We start from the raw sequence: 21,471 nt of genomic DNA, 5'->3' as shown, positions 1-21,471 counted from the left end.
GATCCGTGCTCCTCAGCCATTTACAATGTCTGGGTCTCAGGGTCAACTTAGCCAAGAGCTCGCTGTGCCCCACCCAGCGAATCTCGTTTCTGGGGGCAGTTTTCGACTCAGTCCGCATGACAGCAGTAGTCTCGCCGGAGCGTGCTCTAGCGATTCAGCAGCTCACGGCCTCAATCAAGAACAAAGCCTGTCTCCCTCTGAAGTTTTTCCAGAGGCTACTAGGGCTGATGGCTTCCGCCTCCCCGGTGCTGCAGCTTGGCCTTCTTCGGATGCAGCCTCTTCAGTACTGGTTGAAGTTCCGGGTTCCTCCCAGCGCCTGGCGGCACAGCTGCTTATGTCTCAAAGTCAATCAGGCCTGTCTTCTAGCCCTGAAACCTTGGATGGACCCTATGTGGTTCAAGCGCGGAGTACCCTTACAGGCGGTCTCACGAAGGACGGTGCTCTCAACGGACGCTTCCAACTCGGGTTGGGGCGCTGTGTGTGAGGGCAGACCGGCCTTCGGCTCGTGGAGTCACGAGGAAAGCCGTCTACACATCAACTGTCTAGAGATGCTAGCAGTGATGAAGGCCCTTCAGTCTTTTCAGGCTCACTTGACAGGACGTCATGTTCTAGTCCGATCGGACAGTATGACAGTGGTGTCATATTTAAACCACCAGGGCGGTCTCTCGTCCAGCCGCTTATGCGCTCTGGCGAAACGTCTTCTGGAATGGGCTCTTCCGAGGCTTCAGTCGCTCAGAGCGACTCATGTTCCTGGCAGGAACAATCTGGGCGCAGACATGTTGTCACGGAGCAACATCCCCTCCGAGGAGTGGATGCTCCACCCCCAAGTGGTCCTCAAGATTTGGGAGTTCTTCGGGAGGGCAGAGATAGACCTCTTCGCCTCAGAAGACAACTCTCATTGCCCAACATTTTTCTCGAAGGAAGTCGATGCTCTGGCCCATACATGGCCCAGCACGCTCCTTTATGCCTTCCCTCCGATCGCACTGATCCCTCAGGTCATCAGGCGCATCAGAGAAGACCAACACAGAGTCCTTCTGGTGGCCCCGCTCTGGAGGAACCAGGTTTGGTCCTCGGAGCTGTTCAAGCTCTCCCTGAGAGCCCCGTGGCCGATTCCCCAGAGACGGGACCTCCTCTCTCAGGCAAACAGAACGATCTGGCACCCACAGCCGGAGCTTTGGGCTCTGCACCTCTGGTCCCTCGATGGGAGCCGACCAGCCTCCCCGGGGACGTCCTAAATACCATTTCTCAGGCTAGAGCCCCGTCCACGAGACGCCTCTATGACCAGAAATGGTCTGTCTTTGTTGATTGGTGTTCCTCACGCAACATAGACCCTGTGGAGAGTGACGTATCCTTCATACTGTCTTTCCTCCAAGAACGCTTGGAAATGGGGCGCACCCCTTCTACTCTTAAGGTTTACGTAGCAGCCATTGCGGCGTTCCATGCTCCCATTGCTGGCCAATCAGTGGGACGTAACGGCCTTGTAATCCGTTTCCTGAGGGGTGCTAGGCGATTGAATCCTCCTCGCCCCCTCACCGTTCCCACTTGGGACCTCTCGCTGGTCCTCAGGGCCTTAAAGGGAACCCCCTTTGAGCCAATGGGTTCAGCCGATCTCAGGCCCCTAACGCTAAAGACCGCTCTGCTGTTAGCACTGGCATCGGTTAAGCGCGTTGGCGATTTGCAGGTCCTCTCTGTGAGCCCTGCATGCCTTGAATTTGGGCCTGGAGACTCGAAGGTCGTTCTGAAACCTAGGCATGGCTACGTTCCTAAGGTGCTCTCAACCCCGTTTAGAGCTCAGGTCATCTCGCTTTCTGCTCTTCCTCCCTCGGCGGATGAACAAGAGCTAGAGCTACTCTGCCCAGTCAGGGCATTGAGGACCTATGTGGAGCGATCGCAGCCTTTCAGGCAGTCGGATCAGCTCTTTGTTTGTTTTGGTGGCCGCACCAAAGGGTCTCCGGTCTCAAAACAGCGCCTTTCCCGTTGGATAGTGGACGCTATTAACCTGTGCTACTCCTCACTGGGTGCAGACTGCCCCATAGGAGTCAGGGCCCACTCCACTAGAGGAATGACTTCCTCGTGGGCTTGGTCCAACGGAGTTTCCATTCAAGACATCTGTGAGGCGGCCGGCTGGTCTTCGCCGTCCACTTTTGTCAGATTCTATCATCTCGATGTCCCGACCTTGCAAGCTCGGGTTCTTTCAGTGTGATTAAGCGGCCTCTGGCGAGTTCCGCCTCACACAACCCCAGGAATTATTTCCTTAAGTGTAACTAGGGTTCGATTAAGGCTTTGCCTTCTCGCTTGTCTTTTGGACCCCCTCCCATGTGTCCAATTTCAGGCTATATCGTTCCCAGCCGTGGCACGGCGTGGTTGAATTCGTTCCCCATATGCAGTACGAGTGAAGTATCGAAAGGGAACGTACTCGGTTACTAACGTAACCTCGGTTCCCTGAGATACGGAACGAGTACTGCGTCACTTGCCGTGCCACGAGGCTGCGGCTTCAGGGTCGTCGCTTCAGTCGATTACACTGAAATCCTATGGCGAAACGCCTGCTTATATAGCCCCTAACCCCGCCCATTTCGGCGGGAATATTCGCGCGCTTTGTCGCCATAGGCCGCGCAGCTATGCCGCGCTGTCATTGGTTCAACAACTTGTCTATGAGTGAACCAATGACGATGCAGTTACACTGCGTTATTGAAAAAGGCTTCAGCAGTGGGGAAAAAGGGAGACCTTTCCCCATACGCAGTACTCGTTCCGTATCTCAGGGAACCGAGGTTACGTTAGTAACCGAGTACGTTTTTTACTTAATTGGCATTTGCACTCAATTGTATTATGTTAAATGAAATTAAATTTGCAAAATGTTAGGTTAACCTAAACCATTTGTGTTGGGACGACATGAATCATTTATGTTGCACTGATTGAAACTGGGCAGTGGATTTCTAGTTCCCAGCATGCTTTGCGTAGGGAAAGATCAGGACAGTACATGTTGAACTAAAGTGCTGTTTTATGTGTTTTTTAGTAAAGGGAAATACCTTTTAAAGTTTGATGTTCAGTTATATTTGACATTTAAAAGAGTTTGTTATGTCGATTTTTTTTGAGGTTACCATTATGCTGAAGTGTAGACCTTGTGGTTAGGCTCTGGGTGGATACACGAAATAAATCTATGTTGTTCTCAACAAGCTTTAACTGTGCTAAAGCCAGTGATGAGAAGTTCTTTACCTGATCATTACTTGCATGTTATAAATGTTACTTAGCATATGAAAAAGTGTTATTTTAGTTTAGTTTTTATAGAAATATAAATAAATTAGTTTGAGGGCCAGCACATAATTTACACAGTCTACATATGGTCATCAGCTTTATCTCTCTCAACGGCCTTGAAACATGTATGTTTGTGTACAACAGCTATTCACAACCTAAGCACAAGCGCACATCTTCACCACAATGGTAAAAAAAAAAATATATATACGCTACAAACTCTTTTGGTAACACTTTAGAATAACTCACGCTATGAAGCATTAGTTAAGCATTAGTAAATAGTTAATTCCTCATTTATAAAACATGAATAGACATTAGTAAGCCATTTATAAATACAGCTATAAATGCTTTGTTCTTGATTTATAAGCATATCTATAATGAGTTTAATAATTGTATTTTCATACTTTATTAATGATCAATTTATCATTTCTAAATGATGTATTACATTATTCACAAACCAGTAATTTAGGAGTTGTCAGTGGTTCATAAGATCATTTAGGAAGTGTCAGTAAATGATTAATAAAATATTTAAATGTACATTTATGCATCTTATTATTTAGACATATAGTATTAGTTACTCAGTGTGTTAATAAATGCTTTATTAACATATTCCTAGTGTCAAAATTACCTCGGTACTAACTTTAAAACATTAGAGAACAGCAGTGCAGAAGATCACTGAACCTTTAAATCTCATTTATAAAAGCTTTACAAAGCATAAATAGTCCTCACTTTAGATGAGCTCACAAAAATAGTTAACTGACTACTTCTAAATGTTTTATAACTACCTGAATTAATCATGAATTGCAGTAGGAATATGTGTTAATAAAACATTTACTAACACACTAAGTAACTATTACTATGTGTCTAAATAATAAGATGTATAAATGAATGTTTAAATAGTTTATTAATCATTTACTTACACTTACTAAATGAACTACTGACAACTCCTAAATAACTGGTTTGTAAATAATGTAATACTTAATTTAGAAATGATAAATTGATTATTAATAAAGTATGAAAATACAATTATTAAACACATTATAGATATGCTTATAAATCAAGAATAAAGCAATTATAGCTGTATTTATAAACTACTTACTAATGTCTATTAATGCTTTATAAGTGATGAAATAACTATTAACTAATGCTTAACTAATGCTTCATAGTGTGCAGTTATTATAAAGTGTTACCACTCTTTTAAATGTTCAAAATAACTAAACATTAAACACTTAAACACTAACAGGTATTTCCATTTCCTTAAAAGTGCAGAAAACTTGAGCAACACTGCACAAGGGCATTGGTCTGAATTGCAATAGCACTGGTTGGATCAACAAGAGTGAATTATGTTCAGGAAACATTCACAGAATATGTCAAATGAAACTGGTGTGATCTCATTCAATTAGGATGAATTTTACTCATCAGTACAATTAACCTAGCTTAAGTTCAAATAAATCAGTTCAACTGTGTGGAAATAGGTGTCATAATTGAATTAAGTTAGACCAACAAGTTATTTTTTTGAGTGAAGGGGACCAGAGCAAATTACAGTGTCAAATTACAGTGACAAGTTGGACATCATTAGTGCCGACGTGAATAATAATTTTAGAGTATTTACGATTAGCATTAGCCAGCACTTTTAAATTTGCTTTGATGTCAGGTGCTCTGGCTCCCGGCAAACATGTGACTATGGTGGCTGGTGTCTCTATTTTCACGTTCCGTGTAATAGAATCACCAATAACTAGGGCACTTTCAACAGGATTCTCAGTGGGTGTGTCACTGAATGGGGAGAACCTGTTTGAAGTTCTTATTGGAACGGAAGAGTGGTGTTTTGTCCCTTGAGAAACTCTAATTTTCTCCTCCAACTTCAAAATCGTAGTTTTTACCTGTGAGAAAAAATGCGCTGATTTGATGTGTGTACCTTTACTCTGTCTACATTGTTTGCATCCATTAACTTGACCTTTGGCCTATTTATAGGCCTATTCTAAAGCCATGATTGGTTGGTGTTAAGTAAAGCAATAAGTGTTTGTGCATGTGAGGAGTTAGTGTGAGGCACTGATGAATTAGTGTGGCATTTTAATTGGTTGTGTTTGAAAAAGGAAATCATATACTTCCTATTAGATTTTTATGTGTTACATAGAGAATTGAATTTTGTGTTTTGCAAAAAGTGTTTTATGAAATTGAAAACTGAGTCAGAGGTCGAGTGGTTTTGCAGATTTGGTGTGTGTTTCTGCTTTATGAGAGTCAGGCTTCAGAAATTGTGTGACATGTAAGGATTTTGTGTGTAAGCAGTTGAAAAAAACTGTATGCCAATATTGATAAGGATTGCATGATATTTGTATAATATCAGTCTTTAAATGCAAGACATTTAAAGTGTAAGTAAAGTATACTTGCAATAGTTCCACTTTAGCACAATCAAATATACTTCAGTATATCTTTAGTTGAACCTCAGCACTATTTCTGCACAATTAAAGTGCATTAAGTACAAAATTAGTTGTTCCAATTTAGCAGACTGTAAGTATACCAGTTTAGTATACCAAAAGTACAATTGCAGGGTATTTTTATTAACTACATAAATATGTAAATGTAGTATACTTAGCATGAAATAAATGCATTTCAAATACATTTTAGTATATTTATTTTTTTACTAGGGTATTTACCACTAAAATACATGTTTTCTTCATCATCTTGACAGAGTGGAGAAGCTGACAGTTGTGGTTTACCACATCCACCCTGAGTGTGAGTCAGAAAGTCTGCTAAATGACATGCTACTTCAGGTAAATGATTTAGCTAGGTTTTGCAGGGCAAAATGCAATAAAGCAATTGTGTACTTAATGATGTACTAAACATTTTGAGGAAGAGATAATTATTCTGAATGCCCTAATCCCCTAGGCTTTGTTCAGACTTACACAAATCCAATATGGTATTAAATCTGATTTATAGGACTGACTGTTCATTTTACAATCAAGTGATCCCTAGTGAAAAAAGTATACTTTATTGTATTTTAAATATATTCCCTTTTTCTATAATACACTGCAAATATACTAATAAAAAATGTACTATCATTAAATATATAAAAAGTATATTAGTATCATATTTTCACAATGCAACTTTTAACACACTTTAAAATAATTGTACTTTAGTATATTTTCTAAAAATATATATTTTAGAAAAATATACTTGAAGTGTAAGTTCAGTTTATTTTTTAAAAGTGTATTTATTTGCACTTTATAAAAATATATTTCAGGTATTAACAGTGTGCTGAAAATGATCATTGTAACAATGCACTGAAAGTATATTTAAAAATACATTATTTAATATCCTGAAGTTGTAGTGTATCTAATGTTAAATTTGAGTATATTCTTTAAGTTTACGTCTTCATCCTTGGAATTCATTATATTACTTGTGCTATTTATTTCAGTATGAATGCATTACAAGCCCATTTAGTATATGCAGTGTAGCCTATACAATTTCCAAATATGTGTAAATGTTTATTACAGTTTTTCTTGATTGTTTACACACATTTTCTGAAAGCATGCCTCATACTCTCAGAACTCTACACACAAATCAAAAAACACACACACAATGGGCAAAACCCCTCAATTCTCCTGCAAAATGAAACTTTACATTCAAAACAATGTTCTTTCTTCTCAAAATGGTATTTTGTTTTCAAATGACACACACAAACCATCATATGAATAGACATTTATAAGAACCAGTTGAACACTGATGTGCTCTATGTAAAACACTTCTCCATTCATCATAATGACTTTGGTCTTTATTTGGTTCAGTGTTACACTTACTACAGACAGTACATACATAAGTGTGTTGTAAAATATTTGTAGTATACATATACATACATATATATATATATATATATATATATATATATATATATATATATATATATATATATATATGGTATATATAGTCAGAACACACAAATACACGGTAACAAATATATTTTATTTTTCCAACAAAAACAATGTACAGTGCACATCCCAACCAATGCAAAGTTGCACATACCGTACAAAACAACAGAAGAATTTACTGTATACAGTTACAGTAAAAAAAAAAACTATGCTGCTCTGCCTCTGTTTCCATTGTTGGCATCCATTGCTCCAAAACAGAAGAGCTCACCTGTTGCCCTTTTATGCTAAAGCTCTGTTTGCTAATTGTAAAAATGTGTGACAGGTGTTTGCCCATGTGATGAGTCAGTGTGCATATTTGAATGGCAGTGTGTTCCTTGTGAAAAAAAGAGATTTTTCTGCCCGAAAATTGTGCCAAATGCAGAGAATTGTGTGTAGTGTTTTGAAAAAAGTGTGTTTTAGAACTGCAATGTGAGTGTAAAGCAGGAATTGTGCTTGTAGTTTAGCAGAATTGGCTCAGGGGGTTGGTGCATGAGTTACATGCTGTGGTCACTGTGTCTCAAGTACCAATATTTGTGTGTAAACAATTGAGAAAAACTGTAAGTTTACACTGGCAGAATCATTTTACAGTCGTACACACAAATCTATATTAAACAACACACCAGCAGCACAAGTAATGCGAAAAAATATGTTGAGTGGTTAAACTTATAGGAATTCAAATGTCTCTTCAACTTGGTCTGTGACCAATCAGATTTTGTTGCTCACTGCCTTCAGCCAATCAGAGCTGCTGACGTCACGGTCGTCGTCTGAATCCCCTCGCTCAGTCACTCAGGTGAAGTATAATGTCGCAATGTATAATTTATTTAATAAAACACTGAAAGCACAATACATCGCTCAATCTTGGGGATTCTGACCAGTTCAATCAAGTGACATCGCAGACTGACAGATGGCGACGACAACCGGCTAATCTAATGGCCTACGCGATCCTGAAAGAACCAGAGAAAAGTGCTGCTATTGGGAGGTGAGTTGTAGTCTACCAGTTAACAAACTTTATTTTATTTACTTTAACAAACGGAGAGCGATATTTCGGCTTGATATCTCCTTTTTGAGTTTTTGTGTGGTGGTTTATGGCACATGTTTGTATGCAGCACCAAAACATTCATATGATTGGTCAAATCGGCCCGTATTCTGTACGATATTAATTCATAAAGTGTTTTATGCTTGACTATGTACCGAAAACGATATCAACATGCCATTCTGATACAGTTCCCTGCTGCTAATCCTCATTTACTGTTCAAAAATAGTATTGGTTCAATGTAGGATTTAGACAGACTATTGTAAACGTGAATAAAGAGTTGAACATGCTGTCTTATATCTTTGGTATATTCTGTCAACAGATGCTGTTCTTCACGAGTCTCTGCGGTCATCATTGTGCCATCAGACACAATGAGAAGCTCATCAGAAAATGGAATATAATGTGTAATTTGTATTTGTGTATAGAGGGTCACCATGTCCAATATTTTTTTTTTCTTTAATGAAAAACATGGTAAGTTTTGCTGAATCTAAGTTTAAATAAAAACTATTGGATTTGTCAAGGAAATATGTCTCTTCATTAGTGATGTTGTTACATTTTATTTGTTTTAATGGCCTTGAAAACAAATGCATTCAACTTTGGGAAAATGTGTTAAACTGTATTTAAATAGTAGCACAACTGTATTGTGTGAGATTATGTAATTCAAAGTACAGTAGTCAACATTTGAAGCGGATCAAAAAAGTTAGGACAACTTTGATTAAAGGTTTTGATCTGCTTCAAATGCTGACTATATTATACAAAGTATAAGTAATAACAAAGTGTATTGTTATTGACTGCAAAGTGTGTAATGTTTAATATTTGGAATAAGACAAAGGTACTGAGCATACAGTATATACTATTACCTGTAAAATGATATATTCAGTGTATATTGCTTGTGTTTCTGAAGACACTCGTAATTATTTTGTAATGTACTTAAATCACAAATAAAGTGTACTTATAACACAAAGTGTACACATAACAGAAATAAAGTATACTTATAACACAAATAAAGTACACTTTAAAATCACTAATCAAGCATTTAATTAGTCCCTACACAGACATATACTTAAAGTGTACTAAGTATACTTGAAGTTGTTCCAATTTAGCACACATAAATATACTAAATATACTTAAAGTGGTATTTTAATACTACTTAATTTCAACTTAAATATACTTAGTACAAAATTAGTTGTTTCAAAATAGCACACTTTAAATGAACTAATCATTAACACACTTGAAATATACTAATGATTAGTCTTGCTGCAAGTATACTTAGTATACTTTTTTTCACTAGGGATGAAATGCAATCATTCAGACAGTGGTGTCAGATATCTGTTGTATCTACAGTTTTGCATAGTAATGTAATTTGTGTTTTTGAGTTGTTCAAATTACAATCAGATATGCCAAAAATAAGATTTTTGCCTGAGCCAAGCCTTAGAGATCTGATTGTAGAACTGGAGTAAAGCTGCAGTCTTATGCAGTCATTTAAAAATATATAAAGGCTGCAAATAAAGTACCTAGTGGTGAGATTATTCTGAAAAGCAAAATAATTCAACAATACCATAAAGTTTGTCATCCAGTTTATATTCATTATGAAATTTCTCAGCATTAATGATTGAGTTACTTGCATTAGCTCAGTGGTTCCCAAACTTCCCAAAATATTTTTTTAAATCTTTTTTTTTTTTTAAATATCTATTTGAATTTTTTTAAATATAATTTATTCCTGTGATCAAAGCTGAATTTTCAGCATCATTACTCCAGTCTTCAGTGTCACATGATCCTTCAGAAATCATTCTGATATGATGATTTGCTGCTCAAGAAACATGATTATGATTATTATCAATGTTGAAAACAGTTGTGCTGCTTCATATTTTTGAGGAAAATATTCTTTCAAGATTCTTTGATGAATATACATGTGTCAGGGAGTCACCACCGTCACCAGATCACTGATTTCATTCACCTGTCAGCAATCTATAAAACTGCAGTCCTCCGGTTAACTCACTGTCTGGTCTCAACCTTACCATGTTGTGTTACCTGACCCACTTACCTGTTGTTGCTGTTAACCGTCCAAGTTCTCCTCAGCTCCTGTTCTCCACCGTCTCCACGCTCCTCAGCTCCCACTGGATCCCCTGGAAAAACACAAGGACTGAATCAAACACAGATAAACCACAAAAAGACTTCTCCAAACAAAACACTGGTCATGAAATAAAAGTAAAACTAGGATTTGTTAAGAAAAATGTCAGAGGATTTCAATATAAGCCAAGAGAAGACTTTGTTTTTTGCCCAGCCATATTTGTTGGAACCGACCTGGAACTGAAGAGAGGCTGTGTGAAGAAGCCTGTCTCTACCTGCACCTCTACAATCCGTCATTAAAACAACATAAAGATGTGCAATAATTCATGGAGGGAAATTGCCCAGAGTTTAGGCCAAAGAAGAAAGTGTAAGTCGGCCACTGCGCATGTGTGGAACATGCCAAGCACACACTTTCAGCAGTATGAATACAAGTAGTCCGCATCCGTGCTGTCCGCAGCTGTCCACGTCCAAAACTGGAGTATAACCAAGGCTTATCCCTCAGCCTTGCCACACCCCCCTGTCATAACTCTGCACCCCCCAGTTTGGGAACCACTGCTGTAGCTGCATGTAAAGGTCAAAACGAGCAAGAAAGATAAGGACATAAAGGCCAATGCCAAATGCAGTGTTGCAGGATGGGGCAAAAATCACCAATGGTACAGCGAGTGCAAAACTTATCGAGGTGGATGTCACGATCATTGATAAAAAAGCATGTCAGAAAAACTGTAAAGGAATGCAGTCCACCTCAAGAATGGCGTGTGCAGGTGGTCATGGAGGATTTTGTCAGGTACAAAGTATATTCTGGACAGATCACAAATAGTGCAGCAGTTCAAATGTGTTCACAGCCTGTATCTTTCTCCACTTCTCAGGGTGATTCTGGAGGACCTTTGGGGTTAACACCTACATTGCTGAATTTCTACACCAAAATTTCAACATTTCTGCCTTGGATAAAATGTATTTCTGGAGGTGTGAAGCAAGAACATTCTGTTGATTGTATGTGTGGATTTTTGAAGATCATATTATAATTTGATATCTTGACTGATTTGTCAGATGTGGCAAACACCAAACACTTTTCAGTGGAAATATGCTTTAACCCTTCTCAGCAGTGCTGGTTTCCTGTGGGGGCCGATCTCATCGCATGTGGTCAGACACCCTAAGATAAATATCCTAGTTTGCAAAGATCTTAAATTGATCTGAGCAATGTTCCCTCTAATTTTTTTCTTGCTGAGCAAAACTTTTCTCTGTTGAGCGCACATTTGGGCCACCTGAGCAAAAACATTCTTTCTATCAGACCTGTACAATGAATCTTAACACACACAAAAACGGTTTTATCATGCAACTATAACTTTTAACTTTAATGTGCCGTTTCTATTTTATTTGACCCCTGATGTAACTTATTAAAATCATATTTTTGAAAACAAGCAGTTCAGTCACTAAATTAAGCACATTTTAGGGTACTTGAGATTTTTTTCACGTTGCTTTGTTTACTGTACCAGTCTTTACCAAGAAATTCTGTTAAAAAATAATTTGAAAATCTCCTGCAGGACAGTTCAATTCTTTATAATAATATAATAAGAGCGGTAACACTGGTGGTTTGGATAACCATAATGTGTTTTTGTAGTCAATTATTAGCAACAGACAGTGTTAAACCATCAGAATGACATGTTTATTGCTTATGAATTTCCTAGATTTTCTATACTAGGAGGTTTCAAGATTTTTAGTGGCAAGGAGCCCTAAACAATCCCCTTGTGAGATAAATTTTTATTAGGCTTACATTATAATATAATATAATATAATCTTGAAGTATTTAAACTGGTATACAGTATTATATCAGTTTAAATGCTTCAATTTGTTTTAATATATTATAATATGAAAACAAACTTTAAACAGATCTGATAGCTAAATATTTTTAAGAAAAGTGAACATGTGAACTCTTTTATAGTTATCTAAACATCCCTGAAACCACCACCACCACCACACACACACACACACACACACACACACACACAAATCTATTTAAACTGAGGTATATCACTGATGTATTTTGAGTTTGCTCTCTGTGGTGGGTGTGTGATTGTAAATGTCTCAGAGTTTTATTAGCATTCTGTGCCCATCATCCGTTATTTCCGCCACTTCTTCATTAAAACATGACGTTTTATTTCACATTTCTTTTTGTTTCGCGTTGCCTCTCATATTGAGCTATTTAGTCCACAAACATGACAGTATTCTTACCGCATCTTTCTATGAAACCTGTGAACCGCATTCACCAGTTCTAACTCAATAGCGGTTGACCAGAGCACTGCAATTATTTCTCATTTAAACTACAATCAAATGTATTTCCCCACACACGATTTCATGTCTGAGTCTGTCCTCTGCGCGGCCGCGGCATGAGAAGTGCGCGAACGAGCACGCGCGCAGCTTAGAGGGAACATTGGATCTGAGTAGTAGTAAAAATGCAGTGATTCTGTTCACCACAGCTGTGATCACACTTCATTTCACAGAGAGGTTCTTTCATTAGCAATCCTTGACACAGTGCACCAGGGGCATTAAAGGGACTTTTTTTGTTTATAGTTATTTGTAAATACTTGAAAAATTTGTACCATTTGCCAAAGTGTGTGCTTCAGCTGCTCTCATCCATGACCTCCTCAACCATCTACAAAGAAACAAACTCTCAGTACTACTTTCATTATTGCATAATTTACCATACTCGCCTGCTGGTGTCCATTACCTGCTTCAACGAATAAACTCATTCATTACAACGTTGTTGTGAGTCTGTGTTCTGCAACATCATGTGCATTTTAACTCATAAACACATTCTTTCTGGCATATCTTGAAAACACCATAACTGCTGAAACTAAACCTTGACCCACATTGACCTGCCCCAATCTCCTACCACTGGTTGAACAAGAAGTTGACACATATAGACCGCTATAATTGATCTATGTTGCAAACATGCCATAAAGCCAATGCCATCACACTCACCAACAATTGTTTTAGCTGTACTTCTGATTAACAACCAAACTCACTAGAGTGCACACTATTGGGAATCTGTGTTGCAGGTACATTTGTCACTTTAGAGTCTAGAAACTCATTGTAGCTAAAGACACAAGTCTCACCATGTGTTTCAAATCTGAGAATGATGAAATTATTTTTAGATGATGCTCTATAATTTCAGATGAGACTTTCTTTTTGTGAAAACCAAAAAAAAAACAAAAAAAACTTTATGAACTGAAACATCTAGTTTGTTTCTGCTAACAGGTGCTGTAAGGGCAATGAGACCGAACCAAGAACTGGTTTCTAATCGTGTTGCTCATACAACAATTAAAAAAAAAAAAAAAAAAAGTAACAGTCAGCTCAGTAACTCCACCCACCTTTAAAGTGTATTTATAGCGTGTTTAGCCAGTGAAAGCTCACTGATCGTCTTCTTCATCATGACCATCATCATCATCTCTGTGCTCCTGCTGGCCTCTCTGCTGCCACACCTGACCTTCACTGGTGAGACTGATTATTTAACAGCATATGATGATGATTTTTCAGAGTGTTTAATTGGTATGTGCTGATTATGTTGACTGACAGCACCATCTCTCTCTCTCTCTCTCTCTCAGATCATGTGAATGTGGGTATAGTGAACGGGACAAAAACCACACCCCATTCCAGGCCTTACATGGTTTCTATTCAGACGTGTGGGGAACATCACTGTGGTGGGTTTCTCATTTCTGATCAGTATGTCTTGACTGCTGCACATTGCTGGAGTAGGTAAGAGCTTGTTCAGTGTGAAATGCAATGTTTACTTAAAATTATTTTTGACTGATAATGACTGACGTGCAACCAGCATATCAATTATGACATAAATGACCATTTCCAATACGCTCTTTCAACAGATGTGAGTTGCTGACGGTTGTGGTTGGTGCTGATGACTTGAGGAAGAGCAAGAGTTCAGATCACATCAGAGTCGAGTCCTCCATCCTTCATCCAGACTATAATACCAGTACTGAAGAGAATGACATCATGCTTTTGAAGGTAACAACCTGTAATACATTTAGTGGTTCAAAATAATATCAGGTCATGAAACAGTACCACAAACCACTATCTCTGAATTTCTGTTGCAATTTCTTGCTTTAAAAATTACTGAAGGGATTTTAATTATTTTTTTATGGAAATGGCCAAGTGCCTCTTTGAGTCTGTTTGCTACATTATTAATTTATTGTTCTATGTAGCAACAAAAAATGGTCAAAAAAGCAGAAAACTTGAAGAATCATTTAATCATTTTTTGTGAACAGAAGGAAAAAACAAACAAACAAACAAAAAACCTTCAACTTGGCCTTAACAGCTTCTGTACTAACCTCAAAAACAACAGTATAATGCAATGAACTAAAAAGATTTTTATAAAAGATTGTTTATTAAAAATGGTTGTATTTTTTGAATTACAGCTAGAGAAAGAAGTCGAAATAAAAAAAAAAGTTAAACCGATATCATTACCAGAGGAAGAAGAAGACATCAAAGCAGGGACTCTCTGTACTGTTGCCGGCTGGGGAAGCGTGGAGCCTGATGGCCAAGGGACAAGCGATTATCTAATGGAGGCAAACACGACTGTATTAAGTCAGGCAAAGTGTAAGGAAAAATGGGGATCTCTTTACATTGGCCAACAGATGATCTGTGTATATGGCAAGGGTGGAACCTGCAGCGTATGTACAAAAGATGATTATCAGACTTTATGGTTATGTACGAATGTGCTTCACTAGTGACGTGTTGATCTGTGTTTCTTAACAGGGGGATTCAGGAGGTCCTTTAATTTGTGGAGGAACTGCTGTTGGTATCACATCTTTTGGTTCAGAACATCGCTGCAATTCACGTAAACATCCTGAGGTGTATACTAAGATTTCAGCATATATCAAATGGATCAACAATGTAATTGGAAATGTTAAATGACTTCCTGGAAACTAAAAAGGAAGAAATGTTTTTCTTGAATTCTTCCATAAACCTTCTTTCAATAAACGTATCACATGGCAAGCATCAATTTTAGTCCAAGTGTTCTCATTGTCATAACCATATATGATTTAGACAGTCGTGACTGTAGACTCGTATCTCACTGAATGGGGAAAAACTGAAATACCCAAACTCTTGATCAAAATTACAGTAATAAAAAAAAATAATAATTCAAAACATGAATGATATAAACTGTGCTGCTTTAACTAAAAAAAAATACAATTTATAAAATTATTATTATAATAAATGAATAAATTAAATTAAAATAAATGTATTATTATTAATAATAATATAAAATAATATTTTTTTCAGACAGGTCAAAATAAAATATAAAAATAAAATAAAAACAGTCCAGTCCTGGAAAAGCCTCCAGGATTTTAACTGTAAAATAAAAGAGCTCTGTAAAATCTTCCTACAAAAGTTATTTAAAAATTTGGCAACTCTCAGAGATCTAATCACAGACAGTTTTACTTCGCTCTTGACTCTCTCACGTCTAACAGAATTTACAAGAAATATTAGACATGGATTACATCACACATGGACAGATGATACTGATCATTTCATTAAAGTGAGACCCACACAAAGCTTTGAAAGAGGAAGTATGAACACTACTAGGAGGCTAAACCAGCCCACTTTACAATAAGTACCATCAACACTGAAGGGAACTCCAGCACTCCAGAGAAACCTTCCCAGAACAGCATCATGATCATCTCTGCGCTTTTGCTTTTGCTAGTCACCCTGCTACCATATCATATCCCTTACAAAAAATAAGTTGTACTTCAAGTTCATTTTATTAAGTATACTTAAGTAAAGTTTAAGTATATTTTTAAGTATACTTTATATTGTAAACAGGGTTTAAATTGAGCCAGGCCCATGTCCTGACATTTCATCCTACCCGTCAGATTGTCCTGCCCGGGCTTACTGCACATACGCACATCAATATTACATCATTTTATTGTCATGATAAATAACACACAATTACTGTATTTACATTGTTACATGGTTTAGGGTTGAGGTAGGTGTATATAAAGCACAGTCTGATAGGTAGCATTTTTCGCTGTCGATTTGCACTTGTTCTAATGAATAGGCTAATGCTATATCAGATTGTGCTACCTCGACTGTACTTGCATTATTGTATGGGTAGGTTTAGGTTTGGGGTAGATGTTAATAAAGCCTTAAACTACATCATGCTGGAAGCACAGTCATTTTTCGCTGTCAAATTGTGTTACCTACTTGCACTGTGTCCTATGCTTCAGCATGACTGATGGTATAGTAAAGTATAGTAGAATCACGACAACTGTATTGGCCAGCGACAGCCTTTCTGGTCACAGTCCACCAGCCTTCCATTCCTTCCTAATCTCCACAATGACATCGAGAAGGCATGGAAGAACCCCTACTCAGCATGTATTCATTGATATCAGCATGCAAACTATAGAGGGAATACATGAGTACAGGTATGTGTCGATGCCTCCTATTGAAGAGACATTTGTAAGCTATCTCTCACTAGGAGAAAGGCCTCTAAGCCACTCAAAATAACACCGCGTTTAAATGGCAGGGCATACGCGACAGCAGGTCAGGCTCTATATAATAGTTTAGCAGTAGGTTGAAGAACTCATTAGCCTCCCTGATTAAAAAAAAGATTGATTGAAGAATGATTAAAAAAAAGCCTATTGTTTGAGAAGAATGGGCAGGTTGTTGGCTAAAGGTAATTAACCCTCAGGGGTCTGAGGATTTTTGGGACCCTGGAGAAGTTTTGACATGCCCTGACATTTGTGCTTTTTTCAGTTGTTCATAAACATATTAATGGAAAAAGTGTCATTACACTGTATTCAGCACAAACTAGGCTACAATAATATGTGAGGAACATGTATGTACATGTTTGTGTTTTTGAAGGAATAACGTTTATGCGTGGTTATTGAAAAAACAAAAAACTGAAGTCACTGAAATAAAGCCAAAAAATATATATTAAATCTGTGTTCACAAGACTTCTGGGTATTGGAGGTTGTAGACTAGAGTTTTTGCTTCAAAATGAGGTAAAAAATGATGCTGCCTGCTTGTTCATATAAAACAATAGAGAGATTTAAATTTTCTAAAACATCTTTGGTCAAGAAACACAGTATGCGTGGAGGCATGAATCCTCATGGATAATGGGTGATTCTCACCTGAGAAGACAAAAGAATTACATAATAATGACCTGAAATGACTTGCATATTAATGAGGCCTTTCAGTCAGGTAGGCTGTGAAAAAACCCTCTGTAATCATGATTCAAATCTCATCATGGTGTAAATCAAACATATAGAAAAAACAGCAATACTGTGAAATATTATTACAATATAAAATAATGGTATTCTATTATATACTTTAAAATATAATGTATTTCTGTGATGCAAAGTGTCTGAACAATTATGTTACCTCTATGGCATTTCATATAGGCTTTTAGCTTAAAAGCATGCACATTTGGAGAAATATTGATGGATTCTCATATGTTTGTCAATTTTCTATACAGAAGAGTAATATTTATTCAGGATTTATTGTCATTACTATGAGTGCTGGATACTGTCAATTCATACTTCCAGCCCGAGGGCGCTCTGTACACCTTTAGTCCACAAATGCCTGAGCACTAAAGAAGAATAGGCAATCCAGGAACTAACCGAACTAACAGAGGCCAGAGATCGCTAACGATGGCTATTCAAAACACTTTTCAAGACAATAAATACACGATTGAGACGATGAATGCATGTATTGCCTCTGAATTTGCGTCTGAATAGCGCTCGCTCCGTGGGCGTGGCCACATTAGCGGATAATGAGCTGAATCACGGACTTCTGACATGGCTCTCTTTTCATACAGATTACATAAACACAGAATGTTTGTTTTCGATTTGACTTGCACGATTTAAAACCTGACATTTCAACGTTTTTTTAGACATAAGTCTAATTTTTTTGTGATTAGTATTCACTAAGTTACAGTTCATTTTCTGAGAACTATCAGATTGGACTTCGTTCAGAGGGAGACGAGAGATCACGCATCATGTTTGTTTTCTTTATTTTACAAAAAGCACAACATTTTGTTTTTACTCTGAGTGTACACAAATAAAAGAAGATATTCCACAGATTAAAATGGTGTATAACTCTTAATTGTATGTGCAACATTAATGGAGTATTTTGAGTCTCTTTCACACTGGTAAGAAAAAAACCGCGGTGGTATCGCCTGCGATACCTCAGACCTCAGAGTGTTAAAGCTTTTAGCCTCCCTGGCAAATTTGGGGTAGACAGGTTGCCCCCCTTGAAAGTGGCAGTCTAGGGTCCCTAGGGCCTGAGCCATACTGAGGGATCTGCCTTATAGATTAGGGCGTGGTCCCAAGACTTTGAGCTCGTCTCTGGGTCAAGTCCTTCCATTCTTAAATTGCGGCTCCTTCATCGTTCGAGACAGACACTCCTTCCGCGGCGCTTACGGACTGGCCATGAAAGTGGCGACGGCGCCTCCATCTGCGCTGCAGCAGAGCAAGAGAGGTGAGCAGAGACCGATGTGACGGATGTGTGGTGTTTTCATTATATACACAGTTAAAGTGTAATATACAGTAGGGACCAATGATGTTTCAGGAGGAGACCCGTCCAGCGAGCTGGTGCGGCACTTCCTCATTGAGTGCACGCCGAGGGGTGTCCGGCTCAAGGGATGCCCTAATGAACCCTACTTCGGTGAGTCTATCAAACCCGCCACTGATGGCCACTCTGAGAGTCCTGCTGTGGGAATCATTCATTTACATATATACAGGAGTACTGCTCACGTCAGTGTGTGTGTGTGTGTGTGTGTGTGTGTGTGTGACTCCACAGGCAGTCTGACGGCTCTGGTCTGTCAGCACTCCATCACTCCTCTGGCTCTTCCATGTAAACTCATCATTCCTGACAGAGGTACAGCAGGACAGCTTCATTTATTCATTTATTCATGATTCGCAAAGTTTTCGAAGCTTCACCCATCATTACTGCTCTGGAATAATGGCTGGTTTGATCACATGACTGTTGTTTCTCCTCAGATCCTCTAGAGGACGCTGTTAGTGCATCTTCACAGTCCATCACCAATTCTGCAGCTGAACTCTTGAAACAAGGAGCAGGTGCGTCCGAAACACATCCGCAAGCAATGCAGTAATGATAACAGAGCGATAACAACCATCGACAACATCGACCGGTGACCGATTCCTCAGTCTCTCTGACTCCACCTACAGATCGCTTGTGTGATGTGTGTTTTCCAGCCTGTAACGTGTGGTTTCTGGGTTCGGTGGAGATGGAGTCTCTGACGGGGTATCAGGCGGTGCAGAAGGCCACCAGTGAGATCCTGAGTACAGACTCGCTCCCGTCCTCCACCGTAGTGCACTTCAAAGTCTCCTCGCAGGGAATCACGCTCACCGACAACCAGAGAAGGTAATTCACTCTTAACTTACATTCTTACCTAACCTCTTACCTTACATTCATGCAATTTATCCAAAGCGACTTATATTGCATTCAAGCTTTTTTCAAAAACTCGTTGTCTTTCTAGACTGTTCTTCAGAAGACACTATGCAGTCAGCACAGTCATATTCTGTGCTCTGGACCCTCAGGACAGGAAGTGAGTCCGTTCTGCTCGACCACATCATGATTTTCATATTGTTTACAGTGATCTTGTGTTTCTATAAGCGTCTGTGTTCATTTACAGGTGGAAACGAGACGGCTGCACCTCAGCAAAGTGAGTACGGTCGTCATGTGTTTCAGGTGTAACCCAGATCTGTTTCAGTTGTTATTATGGGACTATTTAGGAGGAGTAACAGTTAAACTGTCCTTCCACGGCAGGATCTTTGGATTTGTGGCGCGGAAAGCGGGCAGCGGCATGGAGAACGTGTGCCACCTGTTTGCTGAGCACGACCCCGAGCAGCCCGCCAGCGCCATCGTCAATTTTGTCTCCAAAGTCATGATTGGCTCACAGAAGATGTGATGTCATGAAGAGGGCGTGGCCTGTCGAGCGCCGCAGGATCAGATTTCCTCCAGTGAGCTGAAAGCGAGGATGAAGCGGACTCTGGGACTGTCTTTGATCACATGACAAACCTTCTGAAACTAAACATGTACAGTATTTTGTATATTTATGTACTGAAAGTGTATGTATGGTGTACACAGACTCAAAGGAATTATTCTGAGTGAAAATAAATCTCAATATTTGTGTATGAACAGTAATGCTTTTTAAAATTATTTTTAGTTTTTTAATTGTTTTCTACTACTGATGACATGAACCAAAAACTTCTTTATAATGTCATTGTTTTAGATATCTATATATATTTAGTATCTTATTTACTTTTTTACTTGCAAATTTCCATTTCGTTAGCCTCATAGCATAATTGCCTAAGTCATTCATTTTCAAATGATACTTAGGCAATTATGCTATGAGGCTAACGATTTGCAAAGTTGTTTTCTAGAGAAAAAAGTCAGAACTGTTTATACTTGATATCTAAAAAAGATATGCATATAAAATATTTTAAAATCTTCAGTTTCTCAGTGCAAGTCTTTCCTAGAGTCTTCAGCACTGATGTTCAGTCCTCAACATCTGCTTCATTTGATTTCTCACTTTGATCAAATGAATATTGATTTTAGTCTTACAGCTCTGAGGCATTTGTGTGTCCTTTTCTTTTCTTCTTATATGCTGTTTTTATATAAAGTGATAACAGTAGTTGTGAAGGAGAGGATTTCACTGTCATGTAGCTTCGGTTATGTGATGTAAAGGAAGATCTATATGATATAGTTGAGAATTGGGCTTGGGTTTATGAATTGTATTCTTCACACACTACAGTGAGACACAAACAACTTTTAAGAGCTCTGATTATTTATACTTGATCTTGTTGAGGTCACTGATGATTTTCACAGTCTGAACACACACACAAACACACACTCAATCTCTGAATAATGAACAGAAATAAATGGAAGATGAGTGTGTGTTAGTAGTAATGTGCTGCAGTACTGAATGTTTGTTCATGTATTTCATCTGTTTCCTGACCTGGCAATCTGTAAGAACCTCTGAAAAATGAAGAGAGCAGACAGAATATAGTGGAAGTGAAGGTTTATAGTTTAAAATATTAGTATTTTTCTTATCATTTATTCATCAACTGTGCTCATGTGGATCACCTTTGTTGATTTTATATGGACCATGAAGCATCAGTTTTGGTGGTCCTGTACACTTGCATTGCATGTTCACACAGAGATGGATTTTTTTTT

General features: G+C 38.3%; 3 protein-coding genes across 3 annotated transcripts; all 3 read left to right on the top strand.

Annotated features, from left to right (window-relative positions):
* The first annotated feature begins 336 nt into the window (after positions 1 to 336).
* On the top strand, positions 337 to 2,303 carry LOC125250806. The gene has a single exon (XM_048163582.1). It carries the CDS (start codon positions 680 to 682, stop codon positions 2,201 to 2,203), a length of 1,524 nt encoding a protein of 507 aa, XP_048019539.1. The 5' UTR covers positions 337 to 679; the 3' UTR covers positions 2,204 to 2,303.
* An 11,367-nt stretch (positions 2,304 to 13,670) lies between these two features.
* On the top strand, positions 13,671 to 15,271 carry LOC125250822 (cathepsin G-like). The gene is made up of 5 exons (XM_048163604.1): positions 13,671 to 13,749; positions 13,860 to 14,010; positions 14,136 to 14,274; positions 14,685 to 14,939; positions 15,025 to 15,271. Exons 1-5 carry the CDS (start codon positions 13,686 to 13,688, stop codon positions 15,181 to 15,183), a joined length of 768 nt encoding a protein of 255 aa, XP_048019561.1. The 5' UTR covers positions 13,671 to 13,685; the 3' UTR covers positions 15,184 to 15,271.
* Positions 15,272 to 18,593: 3,322 nt separating this feature from the next.
* Positions 18,594 to 20,527, top strand: LOC125250830 (tensin-3-like). Its single transcript, XM_048163612.1, has 8 exons — positions 18,594 to 18,750; positions 18,841 to 18,936; positions 19,072 to 19,149; positions 19,272 to 19,349; positions 19,488 to 19,656; positions 19,772 to 19,840; positions 19,928 to 19,957; positions 20,062 to 20,527. Exons 1-8 carry the CDS (start codon positions 18,702 to 18,704, stop codon positions 20,201 to 20,203), a joined length of 711 nt encoding a protein of 236 aa, XP_048019569.1. The 5' UTR covers positions 18,594 to 18,701; the 3' UTR covers positions 20,204 to 20,527.
* The last annotated feature ends 944 nt before the right edge of the window (positions 20,528 to 21,471 follow it).

Source organism: Megalobrama amblycephala, linkage group LG17, assembly GCF_018812025.1.
Source record: "Megalobrama amblycephala isolate DHTTF-2021 linkage group LG17, ASM1881202v1, whole genome shotgun sequence".
NCBI lineage: Eukaryota > Metazoa > Chordata > Actinopteri > Cypriniformes > Xenocyprididae > Megalobrama > Megalobrama amblycephala.
The sequence above is the reverse complement of the archived record's forward strand: the minus strand, read 5'-3'. Positions and strand labels throughout refer to the sequence as shown.

Coding starts and splice junctions, on each gene's coding strand:
- LOC125250822 (XM_048163604.1), top strand. CDS start 13,686: ATGACCATCATCATCATCTCTGTGCTCCTGCTGGCCTCTCTGCTGCCA. Junction 13,750..13,859: donor GCCACACCTGACCTTCACTG/GTGAGACTGATT, acceptor TCTCTCTCTCAG/ATCATGTGAATGTGGGTATA. Junction 14,940..15,024: donor GCAAGGGTGGAACCTGCAGC/GTATGTACAAAA, acceptor GTTTCTTAACAG/GGGGATTCAGGAGGTCCTTT.
- LOC125250806 (XM_048163582.1), top strand. CDS start 680: ATGCGCTCTGGCGAAACGTCTTCTGGAATGGGCTCTTCCGAGGCTTCA.
- LOC125250830 (XM_048163612.1), top strand. CDS start 18,702: ATGAAAGTGGCGACGGCGCCTCCATCTGCGCTGCAGCAGAGCAAGAGA. Junction 19,657..19,771: donor CTCACCGACAACCAGAGAAG/GTAATTCACTCT, acceptor TTGTCTTTCTAG/ACTGTTCTTCAGAAGACACT. Junction 19,958..20,061: donor GACGGCTGCACCTCAGCAAA/GTGAGTACGGTC, acceptor CTTCCACGGCAG/GATCTTTGGATTTGTGGCGC.